Source organism: Pagrus pagrus (genome assembly GCF_965226575.1).
Source record: "Pagrus pagrus genome assembly, chromosome: 1".
Classification (NCBI taxonomy): Eukaryota; Metazoa; Chordata; class Actinopteri; order Spariformes; family Sparidae; genus Pagrus; species Pagrus pagrus.
The window spans coordinates 21,764,211-21,778,989 of NC_140185.1; the positions used below are offsets into that span (position 1 = coordinate 21,764,211).

General features: G+C 41.6%; 1 protein-coding gene across 17 annotated transcripts in view; it reads left to right on the forward strand.

Moving 5' to 3' along the window:
* The window catches only part of plekha7b (pleckstrin homology domain containing, family A member 7b), a 79,077-nt gene that overhangs the window by 14,405 nt on the left and 49,893 nt on the right, over positions 1-14,779 (forward strand). Inside the window, exon 1 of one of the 17 annotated variants that reach the window (XM_084358455.1) lies at positions 4,980-5,406. The exons of the other annotated variants lie outside the window; for them this stretch is intronic. Coding sequence (XP_084214581.1) covers positions 5,201-5,406 — 206 coding nt within the window. The 5' untranslated portion in view covers positions 4,980-5,200. Of the gene's footprint in view, positions 1-4,979; positions 5,407-14,779 lie in introns of those variants that run through there. 17 annotated transcript variants of the gene reach the window in all.

Here is a 14,779-nt window from a genome sequence, read left to right on the forward strand (position 1 = left end):
TCTTTTTGTGTAGGCTCAAAAAGATATGTTAATCAAAGTTTGAATTTATAACTGAGTTATAAATGTGTTACCTTCCCATTATATATGGAGTCATTAACCATTTCTCAGTCATATCAACCTTTTCTTGCATTTAGCTAAAATGTTGTTGTATCAGTCGTATCTGCATACTATCTGCATACAACATTTCCTTTCTGAGTAATTTTGGTCCATTAACTAAACACTCATTATACACGTTGTATTTTTGCAAAGCCTTTTTCCTAATTGTGACAGTTTTCTAATCTCCTAACACAGCAGACTGGAATTGTGTTATTATATCTTCATTTTGTCATACAGCAGCCAGGAGGACAGCAGTGGAAGTAGGCAATAGAGTGAAGTATGAATGTTGACCTGGCTGTCCATCGTGCGTATCGACCTGAACCACCCTCGTCCAGCCCTCTGCTCTTATCTATATGTCTGTCTGTGGATTATCGAGCCGGCACTGCAGCAGCCCGAGCCAGTCACTCAGCTATAGTCTGCCCTCCATCCTCCATCCCTCTCTCCCTGGCTGACTGGGATTTGATCTGATAAAGAGGGCTGAGACTGAAGGCTCTTGTTGCAGTCAGAGACCAAGGTCAGCATTTTACGTTGCGTGGACAACACAGGTAATACTGCTCATCTGTGGTCACCAGAAAGAATGGTGTAGTGAGTTTATCAGCACGTCAGGCCCTTCCCCTTTCCTCCTTCTTCATCTTCTATATAGTGACTGAACAATGGAGCCTTATCATTTTATTCGTCTCTGGAGAGGCTGAGTAGAGCTACATGCTGTAAGTGCTGGCAGTGTAACTGAGTGATCGAGAGTAAAGAGAGAGGGCTGAAACAGCAGTTATACTTCTATCTGACACCGCTCTTTGTGCCCTTCTAAGCACACCCACGTAGCACAGTGCACACAGTTAAAACAGGATAGCATACGTTAAGAGAACAGAGGGGGACACTCCTTATTGGTCATCTTCAGGATCAGGACAGATTTGGACACTCAAGACTTTTGAATTGGACTTCCCGTCATTCACTGGTGAGTAACAATGTAGCAGCTTGTATGACTGAGATCTGTAGCTATCAGAGACACACTGGGAGTATGCTGAAAAGAGTGAGAAGAGGAGGATGAATCGAATGCATATTTCTTCTGTTATCTTTAGAAAGACTTGTTTTGCAGCTGAAGGCCAGTCTGTTCAATCTTTGTCTTTTCAAAACCACAACAAAGTGTATCTTAAGTGTGTAATTGTTGTATTAATTATGTGTTTATGTCCTTTTATTATATTTAAATGTACAGAAGCACGATGAAGAGCACACATCTATTTTTCAGTCCCATTCCATTCAGAATGTGTTATTTCAGTAGTGGTCATACAGCTTATTGAATGTCATGCTAGTGTTTGTCGGCAGTTGAGCAGGAAGTGTACGGAAAATGTCCTTAAAGTAGCCTATCAAAAGTAAAAGTAACCATTTGGGAGCAGAGTGACCTCTCTCTCTTATTGTTAAAATATTATTCACGTTATTGGATTATTTCTGTATTGTTGGGTAGTTTCATCTATAGCAATGCTTTATATTTTAACTGGTCACACTTTGTATGTCAAACAACGTAGGCAACATAGCTAATAGGCATTGGACAATATGAAATTTTCATGTTATGATTACCCTGTCATTTTTGCAACAATTTTGTCAATTGCAACATGATTGCAAAACTCTAAACATTGCACTAAAACATACTATAATCACTTTAAACTTATATTTTGTTAAGAAATGTTTTTTTTTGTTGCATCACAGATAGGACACAGCTTTTTTTTTGTGAAAAACAAAATTTTAAATAAGTAATCATAAGGTCCTCCTGCACGAATAAAGGAAAAAATAAATGGCAGTAACCTCATCTCCCTGTCATTCTTCAGCATGGAATCAGTAGTATTTACACACAATCATTTAACTTATTTTGTGGCGGATACAATATGCATGGGCCTTCAGCCATGGTGACAGGCTGAGGCAATTCAAAATAAATCAGGAAACCAATATAGGACTGTACGTCAGGGAGCCAGGCAACTTTTTCAAGTCATTCATGGAAGGATATTTGTATCTTGATGACCCCCATAATGAAAATTCACCACGATCAACTTATTGTGAGTGTTTTCTGTCACCATCCGCGAACATCCCATTCGTAGTAGATATACCCAATAAGTAGGGCTGCACGATATGCTCAAAAAATCATATTGCATTTATTTTTACAGATGTGATGCCTGATAGGTGGGAATAACCTTTTTTTAAATCACAGCGTCTATTTTGAACCAGTGGATTAGAGAATAAGTTGCTTTATGCATCCTTTCTTGACTGTGGACATATTACAACTGCTTTCTGACAGTTCAGTTGTTTGCTGGCGTAAGGTTCTATTGCATTTGAATGGTGTACATGTTGAGATCCATGCAGTGAAATGAATTGCTGTAGGGGAGGGCACAATTCAAATGGTGGTGGTTACACCCTGAGATCCATCAGACATGGTATCATCTCCACAGCATTGAAGAGATCTTTACTTGCAGTGCAGGTGTCTTTGACTCCTGGGGTATGCTAACGAGATGTGTAGGAGAGAGTAGATGGATGAGAAAGAGCAGCAGAGGATAAAACTCAAGGGAAGAGGGCAACAGCAGTTGGATGCATTACCTGCATGTTTGTGTGTGTGTGTGGTGGAGGTACTGTCAGCGTAATCTGTGAGTAGATTTCCGAAATCCTTAACACACACACACACACACACACACACACACACACACACACACACACACACACACACACACACACAACTCTGTTTATTAGCTGATAGAAGGCATTTGTAGCATGGCGTAGTCATCAGTCTTTCCAGCTGTTCGGTCACAGCCCAGTCTTTACTTCCATTTCTCGTGTCATGAATGATGTCTCCCCAACACACTCACTCTCTCCCCTCTTCATGTGATCCGACTGCTGTCCCAGCATTTCCTGTTTAAGCCGTTTACAGCAATCCTGCTTCATAAAATTACTATATTTTTGAATTGAGATGGTGTTGGCCACCGCTGTCCCCAGGGGTGGGACAAAATATTGATATGGCAATATATCGTATTGCTTCCTCTTACGATAGGATTATCCATACACTGGCACCAAATATCAATATTTTTTTATTAAAACATGCTTTTGCCCTAAACAGATTACTATGACAATTTGACTTACCAGACTCACTACTTCATCACTTCTTGTGGTGTTAACTTAATTGACACAGATTTAGAAGAATATTGTGAGCCATAGTTGTGTTCTTGCTTTCTGCTTTCTGGCAGTTTGGCCTTTTGCCAGTTTGTGGTTATTTACATTGGAATAATGACACACATGGACACGGACAAGGTGCAGACAGTGCGGTCTAGACAGATATTGCGATGGTTTTTTTGAGGATTGTCTTGCAATGTACTGATTATCACAAAATAGGTCTATCATGATACTATTGTTATCATGGGCAACGTATCGTGAATTGTATTGTATCATGAGTTACTCTGTGATTCCCACCCTAGTTTTCCCACAATGCAATGTGTAGTGGAAATGTAGGAGCTGTTGTCTCCAAGATCATCTCTGTTTAAAACAGTAACATATCCCTGGAGGTAATTTTTAGTGACGATTTCTGAAGTTTTCAGATTTGAACTTAACCTTACTTCCTAACTTCAACTTTATTTGTCCCCAAAGGGCTATTGGCATGCATTGCTTGGAGATAGAAGCAATTACAAAGTGATGCTCCATAATGGCACTCACGGATGCATATATTCAATCCCTGCAATTGGTCCTTGTGAAAATATATTGCAACTAGGGCTAATCTGCTGATTATTTTCATGATCAATCGATTAATTGTTTATTCATAATTTTCTAGATCCCAAAGTGACATCTTTCAATGGCTTAATTTGTCCAGCCAACAGTCCAAAGCCAAAAGATTCTTCATTAATAACATATATGACAAGGAAGTGCAGCATATTCTGACAATAAACAAGCTGGAACCAGTAAATATTTGACATTTTTGCTTGAAAAATTAATCGATTATCAAGATTGTAAGCACTTCATTTTCTTTCGTCTAACAAATTGATTGGTCAACTTATCCCAACCCAATCCCTAGAATAAGTGTTAGCCAAGTACCTTTCTGCCAAACCACAGATAAGTTAAAGTTTTGCATATCTTAACGTTGCAAGTTTTCGTTTGTTTAGGTTCAGTTTTTTTGTTTCTCTCTTGTCACAATGCTGTGCTTATGCTCAAGTTAGACTGCCTTGGGGGTTAGGAAAACATCATGGTTTTGCTTAAAATACAATGTTTTGGTCATCACAAACACGGCTGAAAATTGTCAAGCTCTCCTTTAAAATATCCAGCAGTGTATGGCTTACAAATGTTGAAATCCAGACTTGAAATGTGGTCTCTCATTTGGCAGCCTTGTTGCCAGTAACTGCACCACCATCCCCTCCACCTCCACCTCCTGACATGAAAATCAAGTAATTAACATGCAATGTGAACGTGATATGACACACGTTTTACAAAGGTATATAGCCTATGACACGTACAAACATGGAAGTATCAGTGGTTTGCAGAAACATTAACTGCCAAATAGTTGAGTGTAAGATCAGGACATAGTAGAGACTTCATACAGTCACTTATCATGACATAATAGGCAATGTTGAAGTTGCAACACACTTTCAGTCCCTTTCAGCCATCACTTACTCATCTTTCTCCTCTTTCCTTACTCACTACTATAAATCCTCCATCTCCCTCCTCATTCTCCCTCCTCTGGCTCGCTGTGCATGCTGTGCATTGCCTGCATGACTGCAGAGGGAATGGAGCAGAGAGGGCGTCCAGTCCAGGGAAGTGCTCTGACGGCAGAGCTCTGCTGAGGAAACGCATACATTGGAAGAGAGCAGAGGAGAGGTGAGCAGAGAAAGCGTGGCACTACAGGGAGGGAATGTGACAGAAGAGAATATGATTACATGGGTTATAGCTAATGCTTTGTACCTGTGGTTTTACTTGCTGCTCGGGGGCCTCTTACATGATGTATTAGTGAGGTCGGCTGGCTTTAAAAATAACCATCGCAAGCCTAATGCTCTCGGAGACAAGGGGACACTTCAGTGATCGCATGTAATTTTAGCTCCACCTCAGCAGCCCCGACACAGCAGAAGCGGGAAAGAGGATGTTTTGAATGAATCGACGCCTCGGTGCACAGCAGAGGACGTCAGCAGCAGCAGCACTACCAGCTGAGAGGAGTACTCACACACAGGCACCAGTGAGAGGAGCAGAGCAGAGCGCAGCAAATCACAGACCTGCAGCTAACATGTTGGGCCAACCAGGACAGTCAACCTTACACATCCCTTACAAGAGGCAGCCAGTGTATCGTGCGGCTCACAGGTGTGTATCCCTGCCCCTCTTCCAGCACGTATGTGGGATTGTACGGCTACGTAGCTAATCAGGAGGTGTGTCTGCTGTAGCTCTCCACCAGCCGCAGGAGATAAAGTGCCTCTGGGTGCATGCTGTTAAGTGTTTGGACTAAGTGTATGCGCAGGCAGTAGAATTTACACACATGCTAAAACTGTCCGTTGTCTGTTTTTGCGGCAGAAAAGGCAGCCGGCCGCTTCGCCTTTACAAACCTTTGAATTGCCTTTGGGGAGTGCGATTATCAATGTGTACTGATGGAGTAGTCTTTACAGGAATGAGAAGACAGAGTGGGGGAGAGAGAGAGAGATGCTCACTGCAGTGCCTCATGATCACAGGTCACTGGCTGCTGTGTTGATGTCAGCAGAACTGTGATCTCTTAGGCTGATTATGATGCTCCTCTATGTACATGCTTAATGTGCTTCTATAGGTTAGGCCATAGTGGAAGTTTGATGCAGTCCCCCCCACCTCTTCTCTCAGTGAGCCAGAGATACGCTTCTCAAAGGAATGCACGTGTTTACATGAGTTCTCAATCCTTAACACAGCTGCTATGAGGGCCCAGCCCACAAACACACACAGATCCACAGAGATATATACAGGCTCACGCATGCAATGTCACATCTGCTGCATATTACCTGTGCACTCTTCTATGTTTTGGCTGGCTATTTAGTTAGCTTTTTGCTGAAATTGTTGTTCGCAGTCATGCAAGACTATCATGTTAGCATAGATAGACACCTATTAGCCTCAAATGACCTGAGAATATATGCTGCTTTATGTTAAGAAGAAAATCCAGGGATGTCCAGAAATATGAACTGGTAACCTCCAGTTTAAAAGCTGCTCTTTTGGTCTCTTCTGTCAGTTTTAGTTGGGTTGTGACATGGAAATCATGCCACAAAAAGACCCAACCATTCATAGATCTGTGCACACAAGATATCAAGCTTATTACCATTCTGTCAGGGTCTCGATGTGAGCCGCAGCGATAAGGTTACTTAGTTTATTTATCATTCCCTCATGTGCTCCCTCATTGGTCAGCCCTCTCGCTGTGCTTGAAGCCTCAGAGGCAGTGGGCTGCAAACACCAGACTGCAACATTTCACCTACATTACAGTATGAACAGAAGATAAGAGAGGTTGACAGTTTTAAGGCTTTGAGTCAATACTATTTAGTTCATGTTAAACTGACATCACCTCTTGTCGGTTTGTTTAATCAGGTCTGTTTTTAATAGATTATGTAACAGTTTCAGGTCAGTCTGGCACTACTCAGGGTGTTGGATAACATCTGATTTGGTGTTCAGTTCACCAAGTCAGTTCCAGTAATGCTGAGTACAGCCCAGTCACACCCAGCCCAGCTCATAATTCCCCTTTCATCCCTCTGCCACAGGGTGAAATCTGGCCAAAAGACAGTGCTTCATTTGCATGCTCAGCTGATAATAGAGGTCATGTCTTTGTTAAGTGCGGCTCCGAATGGCCGGACCACTTCAGTCTGAAAAATGACACACCTAAAATTGGTGCAGTGGACAGAAAAGCCATGGATAGAAGGGAGAGAGGAAGGAGGAGACCTCTCTTTAACCACAGACATTCTGCACATTTCCTGGGAGACCTAATATTTCTAAGAATAGAGAGTGATGATGACTAGCAGAAGGTTGAGGTATTTAAAAGGGAGTACATTCCCTGTGTACTAAGACCGTGACCTTTTAAATTCCCCAAATTGTGATTTAGATCAGCCTCTGTGAGTCGGAGAGAAATTCAAGGGAAGGGTTCGATCCTGCTGGCCGATTTGAGCTTTAGAGCTGTGCACCAGATGTGGCCTACCTTCCTCCACTGATGTCTGACTTAATGAGCCTCCTAAGTCTCTACAAGCTTGTCCCACACTCTCAGGATACGCAGATCTAAAAATAGCATCTAAATTCAGTTACCCTCTGCCAGCCAAGTGGAACCTCACCTAATTCATTTAATCCATCTTTTTAATTTCCTTGAGAAAATGGCGATGTAATAGCTAGCGTTCTTCAGCAACCGAGAGGGACAGATAAGAGTGGGCTTCAACCAATGCAGTGCAATGTGGCGGTCAGGTATTTCACGTCACTTCTGTATAAAAAAAAAAGCCAGAGAATAAATAGACAATTTAGAGGGAACAGATTGTGAGAGAAACCTGCGGCGCTCTGATAGCTTTGTGCACAGCATGTTTGTACTGCATAATATAACAAGACAATGACATTGAAAACATCAGTTTGCATTCGAGTAGATGTGTGTGTTCTCGGGCCACTGGAGCATCTTTATGTGCTGCCTGCGTGTTGTTCATTGCCACTGATCAGCATTGCAGTCATCGGGTAGCAGTGTTGTCTTAACCCTATGTGTCACTGTAACTCCCCGGTGGGATTGTGTTCAGTGACTGCTTTCGTTTACACTGTGGTGTGTGTCTGCTCAGATTCTGTAATGAGAACTGCAGGAGAGAGGTCCCTGCAAGGCTGAAGCTGGTCTGGACACAGTTAGCTCCCAGCAGAGAACGGATATTACACACACACACACACACACACACACACACACACACACACACACACAGCTGACTCAATCTCCATGTCCTCGAAGAGTTGATTGTGAGCTGAGGAGAGGGAATCTGCCGTATGAGAAGTCAGAAATGTCTTTGTACACTGTACACACTGATGCAAACACTGTTGTAAAGAAAGGCCTGCTGCAGTAAAGTGTGCTGCGCTATAAGAGCTCGGATACCCTCAGGGCCAAGATTCTCTGCAGCAAAATTTACCAGACTAATCAAATTTCTCTCTGTAGCGTCTGTATGTTTGTCTAAATGTGATGACTTTATCATTTATAACTGTTTCAAATCAAGAGGAATAATGCCATCAAGGGTCCGAGCAATATGATAAATGTATATCCTTATATCTTATTTACAGCTGGAAAAAGAATTATACATTCCTCCACTGTCATCTTACTGACAAAAGCTTTTAAATGTTTAAACAAACTATTGTTTTCTATGTGTATGTGTGCCTGCTTGTGTGGCGGACCAGGTTTGGAGGTAGGAGGAGGGTATTTAGTGGTGGAATGACATAATAATGCCTCTGACATGATTGTGTAAGGGATTTAGACATGTTTCACAGCATGAGGGTTAGCTGAATCCGATTGTTGGAGGATCCAGTGGCTGTTTATCTGCCCCTCTGCTTTGGACAAAAGCACTGGCATGTGACATGGCTTTCATGAAATGGTATTGGAAAACCAGGGATTACCCTGGTTCAGATAATGTAATCCTTAAGGATACAACCAAAATCAACTACGGCTGTCCCGTTTTGTTTCTGTCCATTATAAAGACCCCATGCTAAAAGGGATGACAGTGTGAAAACGCTGTATCTTAGCACACTACCAGGCATTGAGATGGACGTCACCTATTTATTATCATATTAATTTATCCTGGTATAATATCATTTTTTTATATTTAGAGAAGAGATAGATGAGAAGAGTTGTGATTGAGCTTGTTATTGTTTAATTACTAGAAAACCCATCTTTTACAAAGGCCTTATCCCAAGAGCATCTTAATGATTTGCAAAAAGTGCAAATATTGATCCACTGATAACAGGATAAGGTGCCATAATTAGCTTTTACATCTCCTTTTTGATTTTTGAACGAGACCGGTCAAGACCAGGCTTTTTGTCCATGCCTTACTGATAAGAGTGAAAAAGGACCCTCTCAAAAACAGCTAATAACTTCAAATCATTGGTAGTGTAAAGATTTCCCCCAGCTTAAAACAAAGAAATCTCACATTTTGATGTTTTGTTATGATTTTCCTTTGATATATATGGTCTTGGCCTTGTCTCGGTCTTGGTACTCTCTGGTCTCAGTAATGTCTTGGTCTCGGTTGGTGCGGTCTTGACTACAACACTACCCTTTAATAACAGCACAAGGTAAAAAGGTGGAGCTTCTGACCTAGTCAGACGGTTTCTTGTTCAGACCTATTTAGAGTAGCCATCTAAAAAGATTCATGGCCTATTTTTGTCATGCTGTTCCGTTATAATTTGAGGTTTTTATGTGAGGTTTGATTTATTTTTGATGTTGGGGGATTATGGGGATCAGAGATCAGAGATCAGACGGATAATCTGACCACGAACATATGCAATTTGTGTGTGTGTGTGTGTGTGTGTGTGTGTGTGTGTGTGTGTGTGTGTGTGTTTGTGTGTGTCTCTTGTGTATGTAGTATGACAGATCGCCAATATTTGGCTGAATCAGACCGAGTCATGCTGCAGATCATTCATTTGTGAAGCCTCAGGGAGCAGACAGTTCTTTTGAGCTTGACGACAAGGAAAAATGCTTGGAGTTAGTCTGGTAAATGATGACTGCTGCTGCATGGGAGTTACACTGAGAACTTGCCGGTAGGCCACCTTCGTTTAAATATATGTTCTCCACGTGCCATTTCTGTTAAAGATTGACAGGACTACATGTGGAAGGTGCCGGGACTAATAAGTATTGATGCTTAGTATAGTGAACATACGAGCTTAGCATATACAGCATGTAGGCCATTCTGCTGCACAATCGTTACAAGAGAGGGTCCTTTTTTTTTGGTCTGTTTTTTGTTAAATGGCCTAATGACAAGTGAAAAGAAGGATTTTTTGTTTTGATCAGAAAAAATAGCTGGCTGTTAGTGTCTTCACTTGTGTTTTGCAACTCTGCATTCTCGCCTTGTTTTACTTTTTAAATGACAGCTCTGAGTGATTTATTGTTTCATCCTAAAGGTGTCATCTCCGACTGACATCTGTGCTACACGAAAAGCACGAATCAATTCTCTCAAAGCCCTTAACAGCGGCATAAGTAGGCACTTCACATGGATGTACACCCACATCTTGTAGGAAGATAGCTAAGAGGCTGTGCACTGATGGACCATCTCAGTAAGGAATGCAGAATCAGTGTTATCACAGGGGGATGGTGTGAAAGTTCTCTTTGTGAGTGTGTCTTTGTATGAATATCAATGACAAATGCAGTTCAAGTGTGATGGAGGATTTTATCCCAGAAATCTCCTCTGTCTTCCCTTCTAATTTTGCTGTGGCACTCATCAGAGAAATGGTTGAGAAACATATTTAATCTGATAGGATGAGCTGAAAAGCCGGCTCTGTAAACGCATGTGTAAATGTTCACGTGAATGTTCAATAAACTGTCTTACTGTAAACATAGATTGTGAGTGGATGTCCCATGATTTCCCAGAGTAGATATGGACATCATGATGGTGGGGAATTGGTAGGATTGCTATGTGGCAAAACTATATTGATGAGGACAAAACTTAATCTCACCTCATAACATCATGTAACGTGGTGGCAAACATCAGAGCCCAACAAAATCTGACAATGTTGACTTGATCTTCTTTTTTCCAGTTAATGGGCAGTCTCGATCAGTCTTATAGTGCTCTGCTGCTCTTGGACACTGTGGTGCCGTGATATTTTGGTAAGAATCAAATGGAAATATTGGGTGTGTACAGGATGTCTCTGATCTGGGATGAATTAGATCTTTCTGTTGCTATTTCCACTGCCTTGGCTCATAAGTTACCCAGATGGTTGAGTAGAAGGAGTGGACGGATCTCTTTATCTTGTCTGATTATGTCTTTGTTATCGGTCAGAACATCAAGTCCTCTAATATTTTTAATTTTTATTCTGCTGACAGTGCGGTGATCATTTAGCGAGTTAAGCCTCCTACACATGGGTGGAGCTCCCTGAAGGGTTTCAAGGGTGAGTTGGTCATATTCAAATGATTAACTTCTTAAGTCTCTTCTTCTCTTGTAATAAAACTGACACTATTTACCTTAATTTCACACTACAAGACTTGTCTTTATCGGTATGTTTTCTCCCTAGATCACCTTAAAGACTGTTTTTAGATATAAGTCATATTGTTGCCTGCAAAAGAGACGTTATCGGACAATATTTTAAATGCTTCCAGATTCAGGTGTGCACTGTTATTACTGTACAGTAAGGTGGTTTTGTTTTGTTTAGCTACAGATAACAGAACTATCACACCATTCTCAGTGGTCTTTCCTACTTGGAGCTTGCAGTTCGAGCCCTCGGTCTATCTCCTGCCTGAGATTTTCAGCTTTAACATTCCCCCACACTTCACATCCCCTTCTGTCCTACATTGCACAGCAAAGTGATGGGTTGGACACTTAAGCAGATGCTTTAGTTCAGCAGCCACAAGCGAAAGTGTGCAGTCTCAGGTTGTTTGATTTGAAAGGGTCATTTTTTTTTTGTTTTAGTTGTGTTTGTCTGTGTGTATAGCAGACCTCATTAGATCGGCAGATGAAGACTGCATTTCAGTCCATCTGACTGGCTGATTGAGGAGGATAACAGCATCATTTAACACATTAAATTACATTCTGGAAATCTTCTATAATGTCAGTAGGAGAAGATCTGAGTCAGCGTGGGAAAGAAAAGGCACAAAATTATTCTGGGTTGAGAGATGGAACATAATTACATGTATTTGATTACATTCATTCTAATTAGGGACCACTGCTGATCATCCAGCCCGCTGTGCTGGCTGGCAGTTGCTTTCTGTGCATAATTCTCGTCAGGTTCCCTCAGTCTGTTTATCCATTCGAGAGACAGAGTCAGACGATGTCCTTCGTCAGAACTGGCTACCTTTTACCTGACCTGAAGTAATTTGCTTGGACCCAGACCTCAATCTGCTTCCCTGGACTGACTACTAAATCGGCTAGTGGCGTTTTTACATTACATCTGCCGGCCTGGCTCTACTCGGTTTGACTCAGCACGTCAGCCCAACACGACAGGGATTTACATTGCCCTTACAACAGGTCTACCTGCTTGAAGGTGTCTCTTTAACTGATGACGTGCTTGACTTGTGTAATGGTCAGAGGAGCAGCTGTAAACACTTTTCCTCTCTGCAGCACTATGAAAAAAAGGCGCCAACAGAGCTCCATTGATTCGATTAAGCATGTTTCATTCCTAAAAACAATAAAGTTCCTCCATTATTTAGCTATTTAAAAGCTTTTATTTTGAAGCAGCAAAATAAGGAAATGTTGGGTTTTCACCAACAGTGACCTAACACAACTCCTGAAACAGCTGAAAGCGGACATGATGAAACAATAAGATACAGCAGATATCTCACATGAATAGGGCCACTGGAGATTAACTAAAACATCTTTCTTTCAGGACATGATTTGAGACTTGCAACACAGGCTCGTTTGAAGAAGAGAAGGGGGTCATCACGGGTTGGCCAAAGTCCTGAGACATCACAAGTAGGCGCAGTGATGTAAATGCAAATCAACACGTCTCGGTTTGACTAACCGTGGCCAAAGTGCCAGTGGATAAGACCCAAACCTTCACATAGATGCAGCTTGCTTGCGGATGCTCATCTGCTGCAAAAATAAGATAGCGGAGACAGGTTACAGTCTTCAGTTCAATTGTTAGGCATTACATTTCTTTGAGCAATTTGACACTCCATGCACTCCACAACTAGGATTATCTATAATTATCTGTGGGATAGAAGGATGAGCACAGGCACCCAAGTACCAGGGCATTGGTCAAATGACACTAGGGTAGATTGACTGCATTTATATAGCGAATTTTTCCACCCAGTCAAAGCGCTGCATTCACCCATTCACACACACATTCATACACTAGTGGCAAAAGGCTACCATGCAAGGATCAATAACTGTTCACACACACCGATCAACAGCCACCGGGAGCAATATTGGGTCCAGTATCTTGCCAAAGGACATTTCGACTGTAGGGTTCAGGGATCAAACCACTGACTTTCAGAGTAATGGCCGTCTGCTCTTCAATCTGAGCCAAAGCCACCCCAGGGTAACAGAGGAATTCAACTTTTGGGTTAAACATGGCAAAATTATTGCAATTGATACCAACTTCACAATCCCAAAACACAGATAACTTTATAGCATTTCACCTGTACTGCCAAGCTAATTGCCATTGCCATCATCAACAAATGTATGCTCACCCTCTATGGGACTGCAGAATGGACTGATTTGGTGCTTGTTTAGGTATCAAAAGATCTACAGTAACCACTTTGCAACAACTGATGATTAACATTATATTTTTTGTCTTAAATGCCTCATTTGGATGTGCTACTTCTCCTGGATCCCCCTCTCTACTTTTCCAGAATCATTTCCTATCTACCATTAGCAACGTCTTTGCTGTCAAATCTAATTTGCAGCCTCATATTTTCAGGAAGTACAGCCTGTTAGGTATCACTGCTTGTGAAAGTAAATTGGTGTGATGACATTAAAACCAAGATTATGCTTACATCAGCCAAGCATATTTGTTGAAAAAGTGCTAGCACAGTAAGTAAGCCTATAAACCGATGAGACACGCATGCATTGGGTCTGTTTTGTGCACAGCACAGTAACAGCGCTCATGCTTTGCTTTGTGTAAAGCAGTACTGCAGCTTAATAGATCCAGTGTGCACTGACACAGAGGACGTGCAGCTGTTTCTGTTGTCCTGCTGGGTGCTGACACGTTGTTTTCACTTTGTGGTCGTGTACACTGTGATGACCTGCCTATACTTCATCTTTCATGGTCAAATTCCTTTCTGTCCATCGTGCATTTACGTCTCCTTCTTACCTACAGTGGCTGAAAGCTATGCATTGCAGCCACAGAGAGTGGAGGTCAAAGGTCACCATGTTTCTTTATTAACCTGTAATTTCCAGAGGAAAGTGGCTCATGATGTTCTTAAGCTGATCTGAGATTGGCTCAGACCTTTGATGATAAAGCTTGAGTCAGTGCTGTGAAGGTGTGTCTGTAGTGTGTATATGTAGTGTGTGTGTTGTGTGTGTGTGTCTGTGTGAAACGAAGCAAAGTGCCTTTGAACCTTCACTATTGATGTGCTGATCACAGTGGGGGAAAGACTGTGACAGGAGAGAAAAGACATTGGCTATTCTCATTTCATTTGTTTCAGAGTTGGCGAGAAGAAGATTTCTTTACTGTCAGCTCATCTCTTTATCTTACTGATTAAACATTTTAAGATGGTCTGTTTATCAGAAAATGACATCAGTTACTTTGAGTTATATTACTTGAGCTCCACTAATAACATCCGTATGCAAGTAAACGCTACAGTTGAGACTAACAGCTACCCTGATGCTCTTTGCAGACTATCCCTCATCTCTTTTGCACTGTCGAGGTTTGATGCTTTTGCTGATGGTGTGTTTTTTTGTCTTGGTAAAAGATCATTTGCTTTGCAAAATCTTCCCTCCCGTAGCTTGAAAGTACCCCAAGAAGAGATATACCAAGTAAGATCATATGTCAGAACTCTCAAAGGAGCTACTGTATGCTGCTGCTGGGATGTTTAGAATTACACAAGGCAGGATTTTTATGTATGAAATACTTGAACATCATG